Source organism: Artibeus jamaicensis, unplaced genomic scaffold, assembly GCF_021234435.1.
Source record: "Artibeus jamaicensis isolate MK-2021 breed Jamaican fruit bat unplaced genomic scaffold, CSHL_Jam_final contig_548, whole genome shotgun sequence".
Taxonomy (NCBI): Eukaryota; Metazoa; Chordata; class Mammalia; order Chiroptera; family Phyllostomidae; genus Artibeus; species Artibeus jamaicensis.
The window spans coordinates 2956204-2980681 of record NW_026521883.1 but is presented as its reverse complement, the minus strand read 5'-3'; the positions used below and the strand labels follow the sequence as shown (position 1 = coordinate 2980681).

The 24478-nt window shown below is 36.8% G+C and overlaps 1 protein-coding gene across 1 annotated transcript; it reads left to right on the top strand.

The window, feature by feature from the left end:
- Positions 1–335: 335 nt before the first annotated feature.
- Positions 336–22852, top strand: PSMC6 (proteasome 26S subunit, ATPase 6). The gene is made up of 14 exons (XM_037155645.2): positions 336–485; positions 1710–1789; positions 1880–1919; positions 2159–2211; positions 4334–4401; positions 4832–4946; positions 6589–6676; positions 8560–8621; positions 8709–8832; positions 9192–9253; positions 10622–10742; positions 10870–10950; positions 19615–19686; positions 22354–22852. The coding sequence occupies exons 1-14, from the start codon at positions 359–361 to the stop codon at positions 22470–22472; spliced, it is 1212 nt and encodes a 403-aa protein (XP_037011540.2). The 5' UTR covers positions 336–358; the 3' UTR covers positions 22473–22852.
- Positions 22853–24478: the final 1626 nt, after the last annotated feature.

Here is a 24478-nt window from a genome sequence, read left to right as displayed (position 1 = left end):
CGTTAGTCCATCAAAGCTCTATGTATAGACAGATGTCACATTCCCTACTTCACTCCTATCTTAGCTTGTTACAAAGTGTTTCGTGGTTCCAGGACCCCGGGAAATCAAGAATAGCAAGGCCTTTCAGAATGACCAGAATTAACAGCACGCTGCTTTACCCAGCCTCACCAACCGGGGGCAGTGTGGCAGGAGGCTTCCTTCGGCGTACGTCGCCGCCCTACGTAAAAGAAAGACGCAGTAGTGGGAGAGGTGGAGTAGAGAGGCGGAGCCAATCGGAAAGGGCGGGATCGTCCTCAAACCCGCCTTTTCCAGGGAGGCTCTTCTCCCTTTCCCCGCCCCTTCCCCCGCCCGGGCGGCCATGGCCATTCCCGGCATCCCCTATGAGCGGCGGCTTCTCATCATGGCGGACCCTAGAGATAAGGCGCTTCAGGATTACCGCAAGAAGCTGCTGGAGCACAAGGAGATCGACGGCCGCCTTAAGGAGTGTGAGTGCATCTTTCTTTCCACATAATCTCGTGCCCGAACCCTCTTCTGTCTCTGACAAAGCGGAGGCCTTTGGCGGAACCCGGCAACCTAGCTCTGGCCATCGGAAGGCCTCGCTTCAGGGACAAGGCGCTTTGTCATCGGGCCCTGAGATTGGGAAGCAGAGCCCCTTCGGCGTGAAGATGGCCCAGTGTTGGCCAGGTGACAGAAAGAACATTCTTGAGATGGAATTGAAAGAGGACTAGAGTTGGCTTGGGGAAGAAGCGGGCCAGGGATGCTTCCCAGGTTGGGGTGCAAAGAGGGCAGTGCTGCTGGAGTCCCGGCACCGGGCGAAGGGAAGAGACTTAGGTCAAGAAAGTTCAAGCAAGATAAGAGACTCGGGCAGTTGGTGTGTTAGTGGAGTGGAAAGCCGCCCACGGAGCTTGAGGAGTCCATTCGTCATAATAACCCTCCTCGTCTTTTCTTGTGCTTTGAGTTGTACTGCATCAGGCACACACGTTTCCTTTAACTGCTGAGCTAAAAGGGCACTTATATTTTTTCATAGTGCACCTTTTTTGAAAAGCCTGAGTGATTGAATTAAATGAAGACCATAATCATATAACTCTGCGGAACACTTCACCTGTTGCCCTTATTAGGGTAGAAAGTGAGAGAGTAATAATCGATGTGGGTAGGTGAAGAGACAAGCAAGAGTCAGATTTATCCCAGGTTGGTGTGGCTCAGTGGATTGAGTGGATCGATTGTGGCTCCCAGATTGGGAACCAAAGGATAGCAGGTTCTATTCCCAGTCAGGGTTCATGCCGGTTGCAGGCCAGGTCCCCAGTAGGGGGCCCTAGAGAGTCAACCACACATTGACGTTTCTCTCCATGTCTTTCTATCCCCTTTCTAAAAATAAATAAATAAAATCTTAAAAAGAAAAGGTCGAACTTTTATCATTTGTATTTGTAGTCACAAGTCCGGAAGTGTCATTGTCGTATCTGCTAAGAATGTAACCTAAAATGTACTCAAACAACTAAGTATTGTCAATTTAAAAAATAAAAATATGATGCTCTCTCTATTACAGCATTTCGTTTTTACATGGCACCTACAAACCTCATAATTTCTTTTGTGTTTTGATATAGTAGCTATAAAAATTATGTAAAGTGAAATAGAGAAACTTAAGTGAGACTTAGTAACAAACTCACTAAGATTATTATTTAATTCAGAATGTTCACATTATATCATTTCAGTAAGGGAACAATTAAAAGAACTTACCAAGCAGTATGAAAAGTCTGAAAATGATCTGAAGGCCCTACAGAGTGTTGGGCAGGTAGGTAATGGAGTTTGTGGGATATCAGGGGCGATGGTAATTGTTTCTTTAGCTCTTGGCAAAAGGTGATCCTTTTTTTCTTCTCCTTAGATTGTGGGTGAAGTACTTAAGCAGCTAACTGAAGAAAAATGTAAGTGTATTAATTGTTAATTAGTAAAGAAAAAAGACTCCTTCCCACCACCACTTTTGAAATGCTTATTATTCTAATGACAATAGTGAAGGTAGATGCGATTCTTGCACAGACTTAATTTTCTTTCAACTCTGTATGATCTTCTTGGAGGACAGAAATAAAACTCAGCCTGCTGTCAGTGTGGGAATATTTAATTTTTACTTGCTATTTTAAATTTTTCTTTCATTTTCTTTCTCTAGTCATTGTTAAAGCTACAAATGGACCAAGATATGTTGTGGGTTGTCGTCGACAGGTAACACTTAACATTTGAAATAGTTGCTTTATAATTGGCAAAAGTACTCATATAAGTTACTTAATTCTTGAGGTAAGCAGGTCAAGTATTATGCTCATAACTCACAAAGGTGATTTGTTAAGATATAATTAATGATTAGCAAAGTCTGAACTCAACCCATGGGATTTGACTCTTAGTATTCTCTACTTTCTAGTGTACTGAGTTGTCTCAGTGGTTCTACAAAACTAGAAATCAAAGACTTTCAGAACTAGAAAACAACTCATGGTTTTATTTTAATATCTTTTTTTGGAAGGGGATTTAAAAGGATTAGACCCTATCAATATCCTGTGTTTTATATTTAAATATTCAGAAATGTTACTTATAGACTGTACTATAGCTTAGATTGATTTTGTATGAATTAATTTAAATTTAAAAAAATTAGAATAGGCAAATTGAAATAACTGCACATTTTATTTTGCAGTCATCAAAAATGCCACCAAATGGTTTTAAATTATTAAAACCAGTGAATGCCTCTGAATCCAATTTATGTATTGCCCTATTCTCTAGGAAATATCCTTAGGACATACTTACAAGTTCATTGGGAAGAGCTTTCTCTGAGTATTTGTTATATCACGTTTAGGTTTTAAAACATTGACACAGCGTGGGTGTAGAATGAAGTTTAACCTAGGGACTAATTGTAAGTTTAGGATTTTGCCTAGCATATAAATAGGATGACATTTTCTAAATCAAAGTATTAGATGCCTAGTCTGACACAGGATTTTTATGTCCTTTATAGGGCCCTCTGGGTGCCAAAAGTTGGCTTTTCCAAGATATTTAATGGTTGTATGAAGGCAAGGGAATATTTGAAAACTGGAAAATTTGGCCCTATCTGGGTAGCCCAGTTGATTAGAGAATCATCTCAATATGTTAAAGGTGTGGGTTTGATTCATCTGTCAGGGTGCATATAAGAATCAACCAATGAATGCATAAATAAGTGGAATAACAAATCGATGTTTCTTTCTCTTTCCCCCTTTGCTCTCTTATCCATCCCCCACCCCTCTTTGCCTCACTTTCTCTCTCTTTCAAATCAATAAATAAAAACAATACAAACAACAAACTGGGAAATACTAAAAAATCCAGAGTATAGCCTTGGCTGCTGTGGCTCAGTAAATTGAGTGCCAGCCTGTGAACCAAAGGGTTGCTGGTTCTATTTCCAGTCAGAGCACATGCCTGGGTTATGGGCCAGGTCCCCAGTTGGAGGCATGTGAGGGGCAACCAATGAAAGTATCACACACCTTGATGTTTCTCTCCTTCCTTTCTTTCTCCTTCTCTTCCCCTTTCTCTAAAATTAAATAAATTAAATCTACAGTAAAAAAAAGAAAAGCCAGGGTATATATTTCCTATAGATGTAAATGACCTCTCTCAGGGATCTTGACCAGGACCAAGCTCACAACCCAGGCATGTGCCTGGACTGGGAATGGAACCAGTGACCTTTTGTCCTGCGAGACAATTCCCTGCCAACTGAGCCACACTGGTCATGGCGTTTTATTTTTCAGGGTTTTTAAAAATTTACTGATTTTAGAGAGAAAGGAAGAGAGAAGGAGGGATAAATACAATTCACTGTTACACTTTTTTATGTATTCATTGGTTGATTCTTATATGTTCTCTGACTTGACTGAACTTGCAGCCTTTGAGTATTGGGACAATGCTCTAACCAACTGAGATACCTGGCCAGAGCTCACCTAACAGATTTCTGTATAACTGCTTTGGCACCAGTTGCCAAAGTCGCTGTACTATAATTACTTGCCTGAATTAAAGTAAAGAGCAGAACTATATTAAAAAGTGAGCTTTTGAAGGTAAAATACTGAAGTCCATTCCTTCCTCAAAAACAAGGTGATTGCCACTTCAAACTTTGTGTATTAGTGATTTCACATTTCATGCTGCGATTGCACAAAATGGGCAGATGGAAATAACATTGAATTGTAACATTTATACCCTCCGTTGGCATGGTGTTTATAACCTAATATTAGTGTTCTCTCTGAAGGGTAAAAATGATTATTTGTCTTCTAAATGTTTGGCTCTTGTTAGAGTATTATTCCCCTTTTTAAGTGTTTATGTAACTCCTTTTTTTGTACAAAATTAGCTTGACAAAAGTAAGCTGAAGCCAGGAACAAGAGTTGCTTTGGATATGACTACACTAACCATCATGAGGTAAGTTTTTTACTTTGTATAGTTCATTTTTCTAGAGGAAAGATACATTTTTTGAGATTACTGAATATTTTGTCATTTTTTTCTTTTACTAATTCCTAATTAATTTAAATATGTATTTTTATGAAAATCACCAGCCCTGGCTAGTGTAGCTCAGTGGTTGAGAGCGGACCTGCGAACCACACGATCACGGTTCGATTCACAATCAGGGCACATGCCTGGGTTGCAGGCAAGTTCCCAGCGGAGGACTCATGAGAGGCAACCATACATTGATAATTCTCTCCTTCTCTCCTTCCCTCCCTCTCTAAAGATAAATAAATAAAATCTTCAAAAAAACCCCTACCAACAGGTGTTTGCTCAAGCAGGTCATTTCTACACTATCTGTAGGCTGAGCAAAAATACATTTTTAAAAGAAAAATACTTGTCATCATAGATATTTGCCAAGAGAGGTGGATCCACTGGTTTACAACATGTCTCATGAAGACCCTGGGAATGTTTCCTATTCTGAGATTGGAGGGCTGTCAGAACAGATTCGGGAATTGAGAGAGGTTGGTGATGTATGCTTTGTTTTCTGAACTTAACAATAAATAGTATTTCTTTTAAGACTCCTGAAGGGGCCCTGGCTGCTGTAGCTCAGTGGATTGAGTAGAGGCATATTAACCAATGGGTCAGTGGTTCAATGCCTAGTCAGGGCACATGCCTGAGTTGCAGGCCAGGTCCCCAGTAGGTGGCGCATAAGAGGCAACCACACATTGATGTTTGTTCTCACTTTTTCCCTCCCTTCCCTTCTGTCTCAAAATAAAATAAATATATAAAATCTTTTTTTTTAAGACTCCTGAAGGGAGAAAGATGATGAAAAATTACTTTGTCCAAATGGTGGTTACTGAATATTATACATTTAATATTCTTGCTGAAAGATGAATAGCACTAAATATCTTGCTGTGAAAATTATAGGTGTTTGTCAATGTGGAGATAATTTGGTGTTAGAAGAATCCTGCTCTTTTTGACAAAGAAGAAAATAGCTAAGAATAATTGATATAGCACAGTGCCCATGACATTTGTGATTTTGATTTATCATAATAGGTTACTTGGGTCAGTATACCTCGGTATATTAAATTTTCTGTAACTGTTACTAAAGATACAGATTGCTAGGCCCTCTGCATGGTTTTGATGTAGTAGACTGGGGGTGGGACAAAGGAATTAGCGTTTAAACAAGCATTCCAGGTATTTATGTAACCAAATTGTTTTTTGACCAGGACTGAGGAAGCAGTGGCCTGAGTATAAATTAAAGCCTATTCTCACTCTGTAGTTAATGAAGGGTCAACAGAGGAAGAAAAGTGCTTCATGGAACAGTGAAACCTTGTCTTTGACAGTGATTTGCCACATCAGGCACAGGAGCAGAAAGAATCCCTCCCTCTTTCTTTCTCACACACGCTGACCACATGTGCACACAGTACCCTTTTCCATCTGCATACACTTCAGAATATTGATCTCTCTCACACTTTTAGCTTATCTTACTCACACCTTTTGCACTCAACTATGCAATAGAAGTTGATCTCCAAGTTGGCATTATAGAGTTTAATTGGGCAATCAAATCCTCACTTTTTCTATTCTCATTTTCTTTCCTTGAATCAGTCTTAGATCCTTGAAAGCAGAATATGTGTTTCTTTTAAGGCTGCTATGAAAAAATGCCAATGTGTGACAATTTTATATACTTTCTTTTCATAGTGGCGGTTATAACACCATATTTCCCCATTTTATAATTTGTGTTGTATTCCCAAATGCAAAATAGTATTGTTTGATTTTTATTTTTCAAATAACTGATTTTTTGTAGTGTAATTTTTTCATTGAGGCATAATTTATATTCATTAAAATGCATAGATTTAAAGTGTACAATAAAACGTGTTTTGACAGATTATATGCCTGTGTAACCATCACTCTAGTCAAGTGTATGGTTTGTTAAAATAACCACACAGTTTTTAATTAATCTAAAAACATTAAACTATTTTTAGATGTAAGAACTATCTGAAGAAAACCCTCTAATATGGTTTTACATAACATGGAATTCTAGATCTATTATGAATTATGATGTGTATACCTAACTATACTGATATTTTACTTAAAATATTTGAACGTACATCAGAATCAATCTTTACCATCTGTTTAAGAAGCATGCAACTTTTTTTCTAGGTGATAGAATTGCCTCTTACAAATCCAGAATTATTCCAGCGTGTAGGAATAATACCTCCAAAAGGCTGTTTGCTATATGGACCACCAGGTTGGTATTAAATTATGTCCACCTCACTAATGAATGAATTAAGGAATAAAAAAATATAAGTTAGAAATTTAACTTGGGCATTTCCAACCTCCACATTGTTCAGAGTAAGAAGAGATAAGAAATGTGTGTCTGCTGTTCTCTCAGCATGCTCAGTCCTCTAGTGCCTTATGGGATATATAGTTGACCCTTGAGCAACATGGGGTTGGGGGCATTGGCCACCCCCCCGCACAGTCAAAAATCTACATGTAACTTACGACTCCCCCAAAACTTAACTCGCCTTAGTATCCTCAGAGATTGGTTCTAGGACCCACAGAGATATCAAAATCTGTGTGGATGCTCAAGTCCCCTACATAAAATGGCATAGACCAGTGCAGACAGTTGGCCCCCCTGCATGCGCAAACCCCCAAATGTGGACTGAAAACAGTACAGATATTTATTGGAAAAAATCAACATATTAGTGGGCCCATGCATTTCAAACCCATGTTGTTCAAGGGACAACTACATATCTTAACATGCCATGTGATTCTAATGTAATGGTCCTACATGGTTCACAGACCTCTGGGTGTCTGTGATACACTTTCAGGGAATCTGCAAGGTCAAAACTTATTTTCATAATACTAAGATGTTAGTTGCTTTTTTACTGTGTTGGTGTCTGTGCTGATCTTGCAAACCCAATGTGGTAAAACTGCTCATGCCATAGCATGAATCAGTTAAGTCAGTGGCATGAAGTGGTGCTCCTAGTCAGTGTGTTTTTTTTGACCACTCACTTGGAGTATTTTTTTAAAAGCCAGTTTCACTTTAAAATGTCCTTGGTAAAGTAGTAAAAATTATTTTATTATTATTATTTTTTGAATTTTATTTACTTATTTTTATAGAGATAGTAAGGGAAAGAGAAAGAGAAGGAGAGAAACATCAGTGTGTGGTTGCCTCTCATGTGTTCCCTATTGGGGACCTGGCTTGCAACCCAGGCATGTGCCTTAACTGGGACTAGAATGGGCGACTCTTTGGTTCACAGGCTGGCACTCAATCCACTGAACTATACCACCTAGGGCAAAATTATTAGTGTTATTAAATCTTGATACTTGAATAAAATCTTTATTCTGTGTGATGGAATGGAAGATACATATAAAGTACTTTTGTTGAGTATTGAATAGGATAATTAATCTCTTGGGCAGTTATTTCCGTTGCTAGCCGAATTAGCGGAAAGGATAATTTACAGATAGTCTGTGGTTATCAGACTGGTTATTGGTTATTCGTACTGATTATTGGTTGCCTGGCACAGGCTTTTCAAAAATGAATAAAGTTAGCCTATCATGATAAAGAAAACAACTGATACCATTTGTAGCCAGTGATAAAATTGGACCTTTCAAGGAAAAACTAGAGTTTTTGAAAACTTAATCCAGCTTGATAGCTTTCTACTATGTTAACATTTAAAAAGATGAGATTGGTGGTGATACTAACAAGTGTGATTTTTAAATAATGTATAGTGAAAAATACCAACATTCCAAAGATTTCCATAACTCACTAAATGAGTAGTTTCCAAAGAATCAATACTTGATATACAATGTCATGCATGGATAAAAGATCCATTTAGTGCACAGGACAGATTAATGGATATAACAAGTTTCTATTGTAGTCTGTTTATACATAGGGTTTGTTATATTTCAAAATTTATATTCAGTATACTTAAAACAAGATTACAAGGACCATTTTGAATAAAATTTAAAATTGAAAGTAGAACTACAGTGGAATTTTCTCTGGAAATTCTGTTTAGGATTTAGCTTCCATTTTGCAGAATTTACTAGCCAAAGGATTATATTCTCAAAAGGCTTTTGAAAGTTTTTTACTCTCCATCTAATTAGGACTTCTTTTGTCATTCCTAGGTACAGGAAAAACACTGTTGGCACGAGCTGTTGCTAGCCAGCTAGACTGCAATTTCTTAAAGGTAAAGGGAAGACTCTTTTTGTAGATGTTGAGATTAAATTTTATTTGAATTATCTTATGTTTACCTTAATGTTTTTTCTTTAATCAGGTTGTATCTAGTTCTATTGTAGACAAGTACATTGGTGAAAGTGCTCGTTTGATCAGAGAAATGTTTAATTATGCTAGGGATCATCAGCCATGCATCATTTTTATGGATGAAATAGATGCTATCGGTAAGAGTAACATCTTTTAAACTTTTGTCTTAAGCTTTTCTTGATAGTGTTAGGAATTTTTTTAATCTAAAGCAACTTTTTTCCTTTTCTTCTAATTGCTACTTTTATGAAGTAGCAAAATAAATTAGGTGTTATTTTTTAAAAATTCTTTTAAGTTTAACCAGTTTTAATGTGTAACCTTTGACATTGACAAAATAAAAAATGTTATACCAAAGTCATTAATTTTGTCAGTATAATTCTTGATACCTAATTTTTATCTTAATGTTTTTAACCCTAGACACTATCATATTCTGTCTTTTAAATGATAGTTATTGAGGAAAAGAATAATGCATATGAGCTTCCATGTGATTTTTTTTTAGGTGGTCGTCGGTTTTCTGAGGGCACTTCAGCTGATAGAGAGATTCAGAGAACTTTAATGGAGGTAATGTATGGTAAAGAGGCTTATGAAGAAATCAGTGTTTATTGAATAAAGAAGTAAACTCAGATATTTGAAGGTTAAATACGTACAGTAGTTTAAATGAAGAATATACTTGACTGAAATTTGAAAATACTGATAGGAATGAACACATTTATCCACCACACTCTCTAGTAAGAAAATGACTATTAGAAAATAATAGGCATATCTACAAAATTCCCATTTAATGTACAGCTGTTATATGTCTTTTGAGCAGAACAGTCAATCAGATATTTAAATTGTACATGGTACTACTTACAGTGTGAATATGATCTTGTGCTAGTTTTTTTAAGATATTTTATGAGTAATGGACATAGTAAAACTAGTGGCAGCAAACGAGTTATATATAAGGCTGCTCTAAAAATCACTGACACTTTCCTTTCTTACTTTATTGCTGAGAATGAGAGGAAACTGAATAGTGTCGATAATTGAAGAAGATGGATGCTGGGATATCAGAATGTACATAAAGCCTTTCCCTACTCCAAAATCTGTCAAAGTCATGGCTAGAGCCCAACTGTATTTTCAACTTCTACAAATAGCAGCCAGGTAGTCTAGGTAATGCAGTGTCAAATTCTGCCTGAGTATGGGTATTTGAAAATTACTTTCCATAAGTTATACTCATTTGCTCAGAAAATATGCAGTGTTTTAAAATTAGTTATAGAGTCTCTTAGAGACCTTAAGTTGAAATATTTTAAGACAACATTGATACTAGTTTTATTCATGTAACTGATATGTTAGCTAATATATTTTGAGAAAGAAATAGATGTGTGAAGCCAGCTATATTTTAAAGAGTTTGTTGAATGTGGTTAGGTTTTTCAATATTCAAGAGAACTTTAAGAAGCAAAGGAAATACGGTTAGTGTCTCACTATTTCTATGTATAGTAGAATTATTTTAAAAGATATTTAATGGATTTATTATTAAATTTGTAGAAAAATCATTGTGTCTGGTTATCCTAATACAAATTTTATGTTATGCATACCATAAGCACTTTGTATGTTAGATTTTATTTTTAGCTTCTTTTTTTAAAAAATAATGAAAAAAACTTGAAGATTGGAAAACAGATTCACATAGTTTAAGTTTTATAATTTTTGACCAGATGGAAACTTTCAGACTTATTAAAACTACCTGATAGCTATAAAAAGGATAGATAGTGCATTCCTTAATGTAAGAGAGAAAAAACAGGATTCCACAAAATGATCATTTTGAAGGTTACGTAGCTATCTGTAGGCAAACATTTCATGGTAATAGGCATATAAAAGTTGTACCTATGTATTTTTTAAATGGCTAGGATGCTTTGTAAAATCTGTTCATGATTTTTATTTATAAATGCTTAGTTACTGAATCAAATGGATGGATTTGATACTCTTCATAGAGTTAAAATGATCATGGCTACAAACCGACCAGATACACTGGATCCTGCTTTGCTCCGTCCAGGAAGATTAGATAGAAAAATACGTGAGTTAAGGCCTTTTACCTGCTGTGCATTTCCTTTGTTCCTGTTCATTTTTCTTTCCATACCTTTTCCTCACCCCCTATTTTATTTAAAAATTAAAACAATGACAAAAGAATTTCTTATTTTCAGATATTGATTTACCAAATGAACAAGCAAGATTAGATATATTGAAAATCCATGCAGGTCCCATTACAAAGCATGGTGAAATAGGTAAGGAAATCTATTTTTATGTGTATTTACATTTGGTAAATGAAGCAAAATGCTATCTTACATCATTGATAGTCTATTCAATCTGGTTTTACTTTCATTTTTAATTGTATTTTATTGATTATGCTATTACAGTTGTCCCACTTTTTTTCCTTTTTCTCCACTTAACCTGATAACCCCCTTCCCTCCAGCAATCCCCCGCTTAGTTCATGTCCATGGGTCATGCATATAAGTTCTTTGGCTTCTCCATTTCCTATACTATTCTTAACCTTACCCTATCTATTTTGTATCTACCAATTATGCTTCTTATTCCCTGTACCTTTTTCCACATCCCCTGCCTCCCCCCTCCCTGCTGCTGAGCCTACACGTGATCTTCATTTCTATGGTTCTGTTCTTGTACTAATTGTTTGCCTAGTATTTGTTTTCTTTTTTTTTTGGTTCGGTTGTTGATAGTTGTTTTATTTGTCATTTTACTGTTAATAGTTTTGATCTTATTCTTAGGTCCTAAGTCCATTTAACTTTTCATATAAAAAGGTGTTGATGATGAACTCCTTCAGCTTTACCTTGTCTGGGAAGCACTTTATCTGCCCTTCCATTCTAAATGATAGCTTTGCTGGATAGAGTAATCTTGGATATAGGTCATTGCTTTCCATCTCTTTGAATATTTCTTGCCAGTCCCTTCTTGCCTGTAAGGTTTCTTTTGAGAAATCAGCTGATAGTCTTATGGGAACTCCTTTGTAGATAACTCTCTCCTTTTCTCTTGCTGCTTTTAAGATTCCCTCTATCTTTAACCTTTGGCATTTTAATTATGAAGTGTCTTGGTGTGGCCCCTTTTGGGTCCAATTTATTTGGGACCCTCTGAGCTTCCTAGACTTACGTGTCTGTTTCCTTCACCAAGTTAGGGAAGTTTTCTTTCATTATTTTTTGAAGTAAGTTTTCTATTCTTGATCTTCCTCTTCTTCTGGCACCTTTATGATTTGGATGTTGGTACATTTAAAGTTGTCCCAGAAGTTCCTAAGCCTCTCCTCGTTTTTTTTTGAATTCATGTTTCTTCATATTCCAGTTGAATGTTTATTTCTTCCTTTTGTTCCAAATCATTGATTTGAGTCCCAGCTTCCTTCCTTTCAATGTTGGTTCTGTGAATACTTTTTGTTATTTCATTTTGTATAGTTTTTACTTCTTTCTTTATTTTGTGGTCATACTTGATCATTTCTCTAAGCATCCTGATTGCCAGAGTTTTGAACTCTGCATCTGATAGGTTAGCTATTTTCATGTTGCTTAGTTTTTTGGGGGGGGTTTTGATCTCATCTTTCATTTGAGCCATATTTCTTTGTCTTCTAAATTTGGCAGCCTCCCTGTGTTTCTGTGTATTGGTTGGTAGAGCTGCTTTGACTCTTTGTGTCAGGATACCTGTTACATTGTAAGGGGTGGAAACTTAGGTATTTGCTAGGGTGGTGCAACCTGCTTGGTGGCTTTGTGTCTCTGTAGGTGGGGGAAGGATCAGAGAGGAAACAATGCTGCTTGGTGGGCTCTCACCCATTTCTAGTCATGTCCCCCACTTCCCGAAAGCAACCGGTGCCCTTTTAGCTGCTTCCGTGGTGCTGATTCCCAGAGTGGGTGGGTTATGCAAACCCACTTCTAACCCCAGGTACGCATTCTACGACCCTGTGGGCCCTTTAAATGGACTCTCCTGAGAGACTGGCAGTTTCTTCTGCCACCCTAACCCCCAGTGGTTTTTAAAGCCAGAGGTTATGAGGCTTTATTTTCTGGTGCTGGAACTCTGGGCTACATGGTCTGGCCCAGAGCTGGGATTGCTCACTCCCCAGTTGTCCTTCCTGGTTTTTCCCTGCTGGATGTGAATGTGGGACTGCCTGTTTTGCCAGCCACCTCTGCACCACACTGTGTCCTCTCCACCTGTCTGGATGAATGTTTCTTTAAATCCTTGGTTCAGACTTCCATATAGTTTGATTTTTCTGGCAGTTCTGGTTGTTTTTTGTTTTTAGATTGGTTATTATCCTTTTTATGGTTGTGTGAGAAGGTGAAGCAAGTTTACCTATGTTCTTTCTTGGCCAGAAGCTGTGGTTTATACCTCAAATCTGGTTTTCAATTCAGAAATATTTATTGACCATCAGCTGTATGTTAGGAATTTTTTTTGAGTGCTGGGGATATAGCAGTGAATGAAACTGACAGATTTCTGCCGTTATAGAATATAGATTATTGCAGGAAAAGACAGATAAAGTGAGTAAAATATATAGTGTAATGGATGGTGGTAAGTGCTATGGAGAAAAATAAAGCAAGAAAGGGGGATGAGGTAGTGCCAGGGTTGGGTATGCATGTGTGCATGTGTGCCTGTGTGTTTATATAAATATAAGTGGAGGTGGGAAGGGGGTGGCCTTACAAAGAGGGTCATGTTTAAGCAATGACCTGCAAAGGTGAAGGAACTAAATATGGATATTTGAAGGGAAATTATGCAGAGGCAGCCGCAAATAAGGCTTTGAAGAAAGTATTTGTCTGGAACATTCTAGAGCAGCAAAAAGGCCAAGGTGTTAGTGGCAGAATAAATGGGACAGTAGTAGCAAGTGAGATCATAGAAGTAATGAGGACCAGATTGTGCGGAGCCTTATTAAGTCCACCATGTAGGAACTTTCACTTTTATTTTTAAAGATATGGATGCCATTTGAGGATCATGAGTAAAGGAATGATCTTTCTCTTATTTTGATGTTTTTATTGTAGAAAATTAGAAATAATAAAAGTAAAATTAAGGGTATAATGAACTTCTAACCCCAGGTGCTCATTCATCACTTAGCCTCAATAATTATTAATTCTACAGATGAAACTTTTCATCTGTAATGTCACCTACCCCTATTGTCCCTCTATTTCTAAAAAGCAAATCTCAGCATTATAGTTGTAAATTTTCATTTTATCTGTATTTTATTTTATTTATTTTTTAAAGATTTTATTTATTTTTGGAGAGAGGGGAAGGGAGGGAGAAAGAGAGAGAAACATCAATGTATGGTTACCTCTCACATGGCCCCCAGTGGGGACCTGGCCTGCAACCCAGGCATGTGCCCTGACTGGGATTTGCACTGGTGACACTTTGGTTCCCAGCCCGCGCTCAATCCACTGAGCTACACCAGCCAGGGCTATCTGTAAATATTTTAAAATTCACTTTGGTTAAAAGATTATTCTGGATACATGAAAAAGGAAAAGAAGCCAGAGGGTTAGATAGGTTATTTCATTGATCCAGGCAAAGCTGATGACTGTCCACAGTGGTAGCAGTGTTTTAAAGTAATGAAATTTTTGGATATATTTTGAAAACAGGTGACAAAATTTGCTGATAAATTGGATGTGGCATGTGAGCTAAAGAGAAACAGGGAAGACCTAGGTTTTTGACACACAATTTAAATGATGAAGTTACTATCAATAAAAAAAATAAGGGAAGACTGGAAAGATTTGATTTTAAAGGGGGATAAGGAATTTGATTCTGGGTATATTAAATTTGAGGTGCCAATTAGATATCCACAAGTAGATGTTGATTAGTAATACTGTATGCGTCAGTAGTTTGTTGGGGTGGTCTATGCTGGATATGTAAACGTGGATAATAGCACAAAAATGGTTTTTAAAGTCTTGAGATTAGATGAGATTTCTGAAGAAGTGAATGTGGATAGAGAAGAGATTAAAAAAATGAGCTAATTCTGACTTTAAGAAGTTGAGATGAAGAACCATAAAAGGAGATTGAGACGATATAGTCACAGTTAGGAGTAGAACCAGGAGCTGGTGGTATTCTAGAAGACAAATGAAGAAATTGTTATAAGGAGGGATTAATTCCCTATCAAGTGCTGACTGTGGGTCAGATAAGAGTTCTGAGAATGGATCTTTGGATTTACGATATAGAGATCATCAGTGACTTAACCAAAACCAATTTCTTTGGAGTGGTGGGAAAGCAAGCCTACTTCAAATGGGTTTCACAAAGATTAAGAGAGACATTGAGTTTAGACATTTCTTTCAAGGAATTCTTTCTTTTTAAGTATATTTTATTGATTATGCTATTACAGTTTTTCTAATTTCCCCCTCTTTATCCCCCGTCCCTGCACCTCTCAACTCTCCAGCATTCCCCCTTTTAGTTCACGTTCATGAGTTGTACATATAAGTTCTTTGACTTCTCTGTATCCTATACCATTCTTAATCTCTCCCTGTCTATTTTATGTCTACCAACTATGCTTATACCCTGTACCTCCCCCATTCTTTCCCTCCCCTTCCCCACTGAAAACCCTACATGTGATACCCATTTCTCTGATTCTGTTCCTATTCTAGTTGTTTGCTTAGTATTTGTTTTTGTTGTTATTGTTGTTTTAGGTTCAGTTGTTGATAGTGGTGATTTTGTTGTCATTTTACTGTTCATAGTTTTTTGTCTCAATTTCTTAGATAAGTCCCTTTAACATTTCATATAATAAGGGCTTGGTGGTGATCAACTCTTTTAACTTGACCTTATCTGAGAAGTGCTTTATCTGCCCTTTCATTCTAAATGATAGTTTTGCTGGGTAGAGTAATCTTGGATGTAGGTCCTTGCCTGTCATGCCTTCAAATACTTCTTGCCAGCCCCTTCTTGCCTGCAAGGTTTCTCTTGAGAAATCAGCTTCTAGTCTTATGGGAACTCTGTTGCAGGTAACTCTCACCTCTCCTTTTGCTGCTTTTAGGATTCTCTGTCTTTAATCTTGGGCAACTTAATGATGATGTGACTTGGTGTGTTCCTCTTTGGGTCCAACTGCTTTGGGATTCTCTGAGCTTCCTGGACTTTCTGGAATTGTATTCCCTTTGTCAGATTGGGGAAGTTTTCCTTCATTATTTGTTCAAATAAGTTTTCAATTTCTTAGTCTTCCTCTTCTCCTTCTGGCACCCCTATGATTCGGATGTTGGAATGTTTAAAGTTGTCTCAGAAGTTCCTAAGCCTCTCCTAATTTGTTTGAATTCTTGTTTCTTCATTCTGTTCTGGTAAGATGTTTATTTCTTCCTTTTCTTCCAAATCATTGATTTGAGTCCCAGTTTCTTTCCCTTCAATGTTGGTTCCCTGTATATTTTCTGTTATTTCACTTTGTGTAGCCTTCATTTGTTCTTTCATTTTGCGAACAAGTTCAATCAGTTCTGTGAGCAAATTGATTACCAGGGCTTTGCCCTCTCCATCAGATAGGTTGGCTATCTCCTCATTGCTTAGCTCTTTTTCTGGAGTTTTGCTCTGTTCTTTCATTTGGGCCCTATATCTTTATCTCAGCACACGTGTTAAGTTGTAAGGGGAAGGGGCCTTAGGTATTTACCTAAGGGCAGGGCAACCCACTTTCCTGCCTTGTAGCACCGTGTGGAGGAGGGGCTAGAGAGGGAACAATGCAGCTTGCTTGCTGGGCTCTAGCCCCACTTTTCAACAAACTCATTTGAGACCGGGAGTTTCTTCCACGATTGCAACCCTTACTGTAGTCCACAGTAAGCTCTGAATCTCAGTTTCCTGTTCAGCCAGCCCTGCCCTCGCTGTCTGCTGCCTTGCTGCAGGTCCTTTTAGCCAGCTCCACCAGAGAGGTCTGCCACTTTGCCCCTGGGTTCCATCTGCCAGCCCCTGCTTAGCTGTGTGGTCTGGTCAGCTGCCTTGCCAAGGGTCCTTTCAGCCAGCCCTGCCCGGACAGTCTACCACCTTGCCACGGGTTCTCTCCGTCTGCCCCATCTCCCTCCTACCGGTCTAGTTGGTTTGGTTGACTGTTTCTTTTAATTCCTTGTCGGGGTTCCATGGAGTTTGATTTTCTGGCACTTCTGGTTGTTCATTGTTTTTAGATTGGTTGTTATCCTCATTTTGGTTGTGCAGAGAAGCAAAGGGTTTCTACCTATGCCTCCATCTAGGCCTGAACTCCTCTTTAAAGGAGTTCTATAGCAAAGACGACAAGAAAAAGAGCTGTAGCAGAAATGGAGATAAGGATTTGGGGAATTAAGACAGAACTTACTTTTTATGCTGATGGTACAATGTTAGGAGAGCAAGAAATTGAAAATGCACTTTTCTTGAAGAGGAGTTGGCCCTGTCTATGAGCGTATCTTACCGAACAGACCTATAGAGGGGGGCAATATACTATTACCAAATGGACTCCCTTCTCCCCAGGTCCTCCTGTGCTAGGTTCAGCTTGCCCACTGCCTGGGAATTGTAGCTCTCAATGCCAGAGATTGGTGAAAAGGAACAGAATTATTTATTCAAAAAGTTATACAGACTTAAAGTCTTCATTAAAATCCCATAGTCTCTTAAAACACCCACAAACACACACAGTTCTTCATCCCCCCCTTTGTCCAGTCTGGGGTACTATATCTTAGGAAAAGAAATAGAAGTCCATAGCTCCTGTAGTCACTGGTTCTTCTCAGTAATCCATGATCAGCTTAGCTAGCAGGCCTCCCTTAGTTCCCAGCACCATCAGCTGTGTTGCTGGGATCTCTAGTTCTTTATCTAAAACCATGTGGCACCTTCTCCTGGTCTACCAGCAAGAAAGAGTCCTTTCACCCCTTTCCTTCCTGCACCGTCTCCTGCATTCTTCCAAACTGCTGAGAGTTCTACATGTTGCTACATCTCGCCTTCTGGCTTCCTAAGCTTCCTGACAAAGGGAGACCCAAAGCTGCGCTGATCTCCCTTCCTCACTTTCTTGCCAAAAACCAAGTGGTCTCCCTTTTTCATGACTGCCGCACCTGGGTTCCTCTGCAGCCCCATTTCGGGCTCCTCCCACATTCAGCTACACCTGCCAGCATTCCCATATTTTTCCAGCTTTACTGGGCTGCCATAGTAAGTCTGGGCAGGCATGGCCCCTTGGTGTGGAGCCAGTCATCTCCAAGCTCTCATGCAGGTGCTGTAACCAGGGGGAGTTGCCTCCCAGTTATGTCATGGGTTAAAGTCACTCCCATCTCCCTGGCTCAAAGCTTGGCCACAGCTACTTAATATATCCATGAAACCAGTTAAAAGTTATAGATATGTTAAATGACTGTGCCTGAGGTTAAGTTGGAAAACTGTTGGTATACAGGACAACTCTCAATGGCCCTGCTCCATGTGTCCCATCCCCCAGTTCAGACTTGTGGGGGTGAGGACATCTTATATTTTTTTAATATTTCCTGGACCCCATTGCAAATCCTTGTTTGGGGGCCCACCTGGCTGCACTCTGTTACACATAGACTTCATCTACAAGAAGAAGAGGGAAGGCAGACTACATAGATGCTGATGATGACGGTCTCTCAATAATGGCAGGAACTTCTAGGATTTTTCTTCCGAATGCGTTTATTTTCTAATTGAAATAGAAAGCAAGCTCAGAGTCAAGATGGGAAAGGAGTGTTAAACGTTTAAGGACTGAGGAGAGGTTATAAAATAGTTATTTAGAGATTTGAGAGACTGGACTAAGGTAGAGGCCTTAGTCCAGTCTCTCAAATCAGAGTAAATCATGCTCACAAAGACTTATTAATGAACAAACCATGGCTTATGGGCAAAATGCTATCTGCCTTCTCTTTTTATAAATATAGTTCTGTTATAACACAAGCATTTATTTGTAGTTTGTGACTGGTTTCACACTGTAACAGCAGTAATGAGTAGTTTTGACAGAGGCCTTATTGCCTACAAAGCCTAAAAAATATTTACTATTTGGCTCATTACAGAAAGTTGGCCGGTCCCTGGACTAGAGGAGTCTAGTAAATTACTAAGCAACTCTTAAAAACACTTTAGAAGTTAATGGTCCAAAACAATTATAATTAGTTTATTATTGCCTCTCACTAATTTTTTCATTACTCATGTGAAAGAGTTTTGAGCTGGGAAGCCTGGGCTGAACTAAAAATGTCAATTTATAGATTTCTTCCAATACTGAGCTCTTGCTAGGTGCCATATAGTGTGTTAACCTTGGGAATCCCCAATCTCAGGAAGTTTACTATTAATTTAAATCTGAATTAAAACTAATTAATGAATATCTATATGATTTCTAATAGAAATTGACACACTCTGGATTGTCTGATAAAGGGTGTCTCAAGAGTTACTTACATTGTAGAGGTTTATTCTGTCTCTTATTTTTCTCCCCAATGTATATCAAGTCCATAAATGCTATCCCAAACCAGCAGTTCTTTTAAGTCTGACATGTGAATAGAAAGGTCACTTAATAATTATTATCATTAGATCTGATACCACTTAGAACCTACACAAAAACCAGAAAAGCTACCCATTGCTTGATCTATCATTTGAAAATTCCATGATAAAATTATTTCCGATGACTGTTTTGGGTATATTTATATTTGGCTTTTGTGATTAAATTCCACTGTTATTACAGTTTGTTTTGGATGCCTTGGTTTATTCAAATTATAGATTTGTTTACAGTTTTAATGAGTTATAACTTGACTGAATGTGAAGTTCACATGGGCATAACTGTTTCACTGCATAGAAAATTAAGATGCTTTCAGATATTGAGCATATTTGTTGTTTTTAAAGTTTCAGAAGTATGTTTATTTCTGCTTGGTGCTGGTTTACTTAACAGAAGTATAGCTTTTGGTGGTTAATATTGTAGATGAGGCCTAGCTGATCAAATTCAAAGCAAGCTCTTCAGTTTAAATTTTCATGTGAGCATAAATCAGAAAGAGGTCTCTTTAAAAACTAATTTCCAGTATTTTTTTCCTAAACAGATTATGAAGCAGTTGTGAAGCTTTCAGATGGCTTTAATGGAGCAGACCTGAGAAATGTTTGTACTGAAGCAGGTATGTTTTTAAAGTAGTTTTTGTTGTTGATTTTTATTTAAATTGCCAAAAATGTGCTGAGTTTGTCTAAAAGCAGAGCCTGAGCTTTGTAAGGAGTTGAGTACTTGTTTTGGGGGACAGATTTGAAGAAGCAGGAAAGAACAGGACAAGTGAGGTGGGAAAAGGGTATATACCAGGGGGTGGGAAGGGTGTTGATTTTGATGAGACCCTCAGAGAAACATACAGAATGCCATTTGTGATTACCCTGTTACAGGATGGAAGACTGGCATTTATTTTCTAGCTCTTATCCCCCATTGGATGAGATTTGCTCTTTGGAATGTTAATTCTTTTGCACTTCTGGATGTCTTAGAGTAGAATGTGGAAAGACACACATGTGATAGGATACTGGTTCCCTGAAGTGAGTGTGAGGCTGTACAGAATTGTTTATCCACACCGTGGCTGAACCTGAGACTGGGACAGCACCAGAGGAATCTGCTCCAAAGCGGATGATGGATGTGCTTTCTGATGCTAGCCTATCAGTACTAAGCTTTGAAAATTGATTTATGAATTTTGTGTTCATTCAACTTGTAAAATATAATAGTTTCTAAATATAATTTTCTCTATGGGTTGTGTGTCTTATTTTCATTTCTGGTACCGAGTGGCTTTAAAACCCTACATAGAGTCAGTCTTTGTCCTCTATCCACACAGAATCTTAAAATGGAAAAAATGTCTGTGATAAGGGTTACAATATGTGGTTTCTTCTTTTTCATATCACCTTAGGCCTAATTTTAGCATTTCTGGTAAATTCAACATAGTATTTAAAGAGGATGGCTCCTCAGGCATGGCTTTTCCATAGGAGTATCTTTGTGAGTATATTGCGACTCAGTATCTGAATCAAAGATCTGCAGGTCTAGAAACCCTCAGTACAAGTCAGAGTAAATCATGCTCACAAAGACTTATTAATGAACAAAAATAATATATTAAGAGGTAAATTGTCGTGTGACTTGAACTACCTAAAATAATTTATGACATTTTATTTCCAAAATCTACACCAACCAAATTAATTATTAAAAAGATTGCTTTAGTGAAAATGGAATCCAAACAAAAGCAGTGTCATAATCTCAAAGGCTGATAACATGATATTATGATGATCTCCTTTTTTGTCCACATACATAAAAAATTATTTTTAGGTATTTCTAAAAAAGAACTATAACTTCAGTGTGGATTAGCATTATAGCTTTTTAGTTGGGACAATCACATCTGGAGACATACTGAAATTCTTTTTTTTTTTTTTTCTTTTTTAATCAGACTTCAAACTTTTTTTTGTTAATTCCGTGAGTTGTTAAAACACTATATTCAGTTACGGTTGTATTTTCCTTTCAGATGTAGAGATTTTCATGCTTTATGGATTAGTATGTATTTCAGGTTCATTCATTCACTAAATCTGGAAACACAGGTTTGGAAAAATAACTTTCCTAATTTAGTTGTAGCCTTCTAAATAAAATTTAAAACTACAGTATTAAAAAAACATTAAAAATTTTATATTCCTCTCATTTCTCAGGACAACATAGAGTAGCTGTTTTCAAGGCTTCTTGTAATTAGAAATCTTTAAAGGAAAGATAGGAGGTAACCCTTGAAATCTTCTATTCAAACCCATTCATTTTATATGAGTGAAAATTCAATATAAGCAGATTCTCAATAAAAATATTAGGATGGATTTAATTAATATAAAGTGATAGCTTATCAGCTGTAGCTTATCATGAAATTATGAGTTTTTGAAGACCTGGGATCTATATCCATGATACAACTACATAAAGTTAAAAAGGAAAAACACATACAAAAACTTTTATCCCTTTGTCAATTAATATTTGAAAAGTCACATAAAAAACTTAAAGGAAAAAAATGGAATTGTTATACTTGAATAGGAAAGTCATTAAAATGTCAATTTGCATATAAATAGGGCAATTGTAATATGTGAGTAATGGCACTGAGTTTTGTTAAAGCCCACTTTTGGCTTTTTAAAATATCCTATTCTCTGTGCTTTTGATTATTAACAAGTAAGGGCTGTCAGAATTACTGAAGGTATTTTGTGTTTTCCCAAACCATATATGCACTCTTTTCTTTCAAGGAACTGCTGTTTGTAGAGTTAAGAAACCACTGCTTAGCCCTGGCTGGTGTGGCTCAGTGGATTGAGCACTAGTGGCCTTCAAGGTGCTGTTTGGATTCTGGGTCAGGGCGCATGCATGGGTTGCAGGTCAGGTCCACAGTTAAGGCCTGCAATCAAAGTTCCTCTCCCTTTTTCTCCCTCCCTTCCCTTCTCTCTAAAAATAAGTAAAATCTTTATTTTTTAAAAAAGATACAGATGCTTAAAGTGTGTGTATTTTGTTTATAGTTGGATTTTGTTTTTTCAAGATGCCATTGGATACAGGGATTGTGTGATTTGGATTTTAAATAATCAGATAATTGTCTCATTCATTGTTTTCTAGCTTTTGGCTTAGAATATAATGCTTATGATTGCTATGCAAATTTACTGAACAATAAAAGGAATTTTTAACAAATCAGTACTGATTCAGTAGTAGTAAATGTAGGCTTCTTCACATTTATTCCATAGAATTACATAATTTAGTTTTCTTATAATACATAATCCATATATTATATAAAGCAGTTATGTTGTTTTGTTCCCCACAGGTATGTTTGCAATTCGTGCTGATCATGATTTTGTAGTACAGGAAGACTTCATGAAAGCAGTCAGAAAAGTGGCTGATTCTAAGAAGCTAGAGTCAAAATTAGACTACAAACCCGTGTAATATACTGTAAGGATTTTGATGGATGTGCATAACAGACATTGGCTTAATGTAAAAATGAAGTTAAGGAAAATAATGTATGTACTGGCAATGATCTCATTCAAAGTGTATGAATAAAAAGATGAATAACAAAAATTAGTAATTCAGTAATTTTACATTGAAAATTGGTGCAGAAGAAATATGTATATTTGTTAATGCTGCATTTATTGCAGCAGAAGTTATAAAAGAGGAGTATGTTGTGTCTTTTCGTATTTGCTGTGTGGGCATTTTGTAAAACACTGAAAATGATTTGAGATAGTAGTACAAAGAGCATTTCTTATGACTTATGTCATTTGTTTTCCTCATCCTAAAAAGTTGAATAAAATCTGTTTGACGGAGTTCTACACATACTGTCTTTTGTAAAACTACATTTACTATATAGTCCTTAAGGGTTTTTAGTAGGTAAACTATTAATAACCAAGGTAAAGTTATATTTAGATTGTTGGCTTTTGAATTTTAATTTAAAACAGTACCCATCCTGTTTTCATAAAATTTCTTGTTACGTGTTTTTATGTGTTTGTCTATATATATATTCCTCCTTCCAGAAAGTCTTTATTCAGTTTCCACCTACTATGATTAGGCTGTGTAATAGTTAATTGAAATAATACATGCACACCTAACTTTTAAGATTATGATTGAAAGTAATATTTTCTAATAAATATGACTTGGTTTTCTTAAGTTATATGAGATGATAGTTCCCTTTTTAGAATGTTAAGGTCTGGACCTCTTCCCAGAAAAATTCACACATAACTATATACAATTTTGTGAATACTAAAAGTTAAGGAGATTTATTATTTTCCAAGCTCACCCATAAACTCTATAGGTATCAATTGGATACAGACTAAGAGTGTCTGATGTAGGTAGGAGATGTTGATGTCAGAAATACAACACAAGTTCTGTTACCTGTACATAGTTCTTGCTCATATCATGTGGCAATTAAAGTTTTAACAAATTACAATAGGAAATCATCATTGGTCATCAAGTAAAATTATCTTATTAAAGGTGTTGTTAAAAAAAAAACGACTTCAGGTTCATAAACATTAAAAAAAAACAAACTATTAAATGACTTGCGTAATTACAGTCATTCCTCAAAATCTTAACTAGCAGAGTATTGTATGCCTTTTCATAACCTTAAAAGATACAGAACAGATTACATAGTGGTAGAGAAAATGGACCACTCAAACTAGCCACCTATTACTTAAATTACTGAACAGTTCCATTTCTATAATATGTTGACAGTGCATTTCATAAATATGACAATATAAAAAATAATAGGATATTTGTAGGCGGGAGTTTAGGTCAAATATCCATGTAATTCTTTTTACTTTATCCACTGTGTAATTTAATTAATAAATGACTCTTGCTTTGTTTTTTACTTTGGTGGTTGTTTTTTTTAAGAATCAGTTTGGTGTATAAACTTTTAGTGTTTATGTGTGGGTTCCAAGTTTGATTTTCCTCACCCATTTAAACAACAAGGTTAATAGTATCTTCCTAGGCCCAGAGAAAACATCATATACCTAGTCTTTATTAACAATATAGTATTAACTCTTGAGCCCTTTTTAAAAGATACTGAAAGTCACGTCGTTTATCACAATGTTGAAATATTAATAAACTTCAAGTTAAAGGGAGAATTCTTAAGTATTATGTACAATTTACTGAGTGAGCTATCAATTCCATGTTTCTTAGGACTTTTTTCTATTTGCCATTTCTTGAGATTTTCTACTTGTCATATACTCAAGTCCACCATTTAAATCTGCAAAGAAGTGATGGATGTTTCATTTACTGTGTAGCCTAACAATTTTAAGATGAACGCTTCACTCATTACTCTTTCGGTTATAACCTCACTTCAGATTGTGCAGCATTCTGAGAAGGGAGAAACTATAGTTTTCCTTGCGGATGCCAGCTACTGGTGGCTAGGGTGTTTTGACCATTCTTAGTACCAAACAGACCCTCCTTTGCCTGGAAAGGGT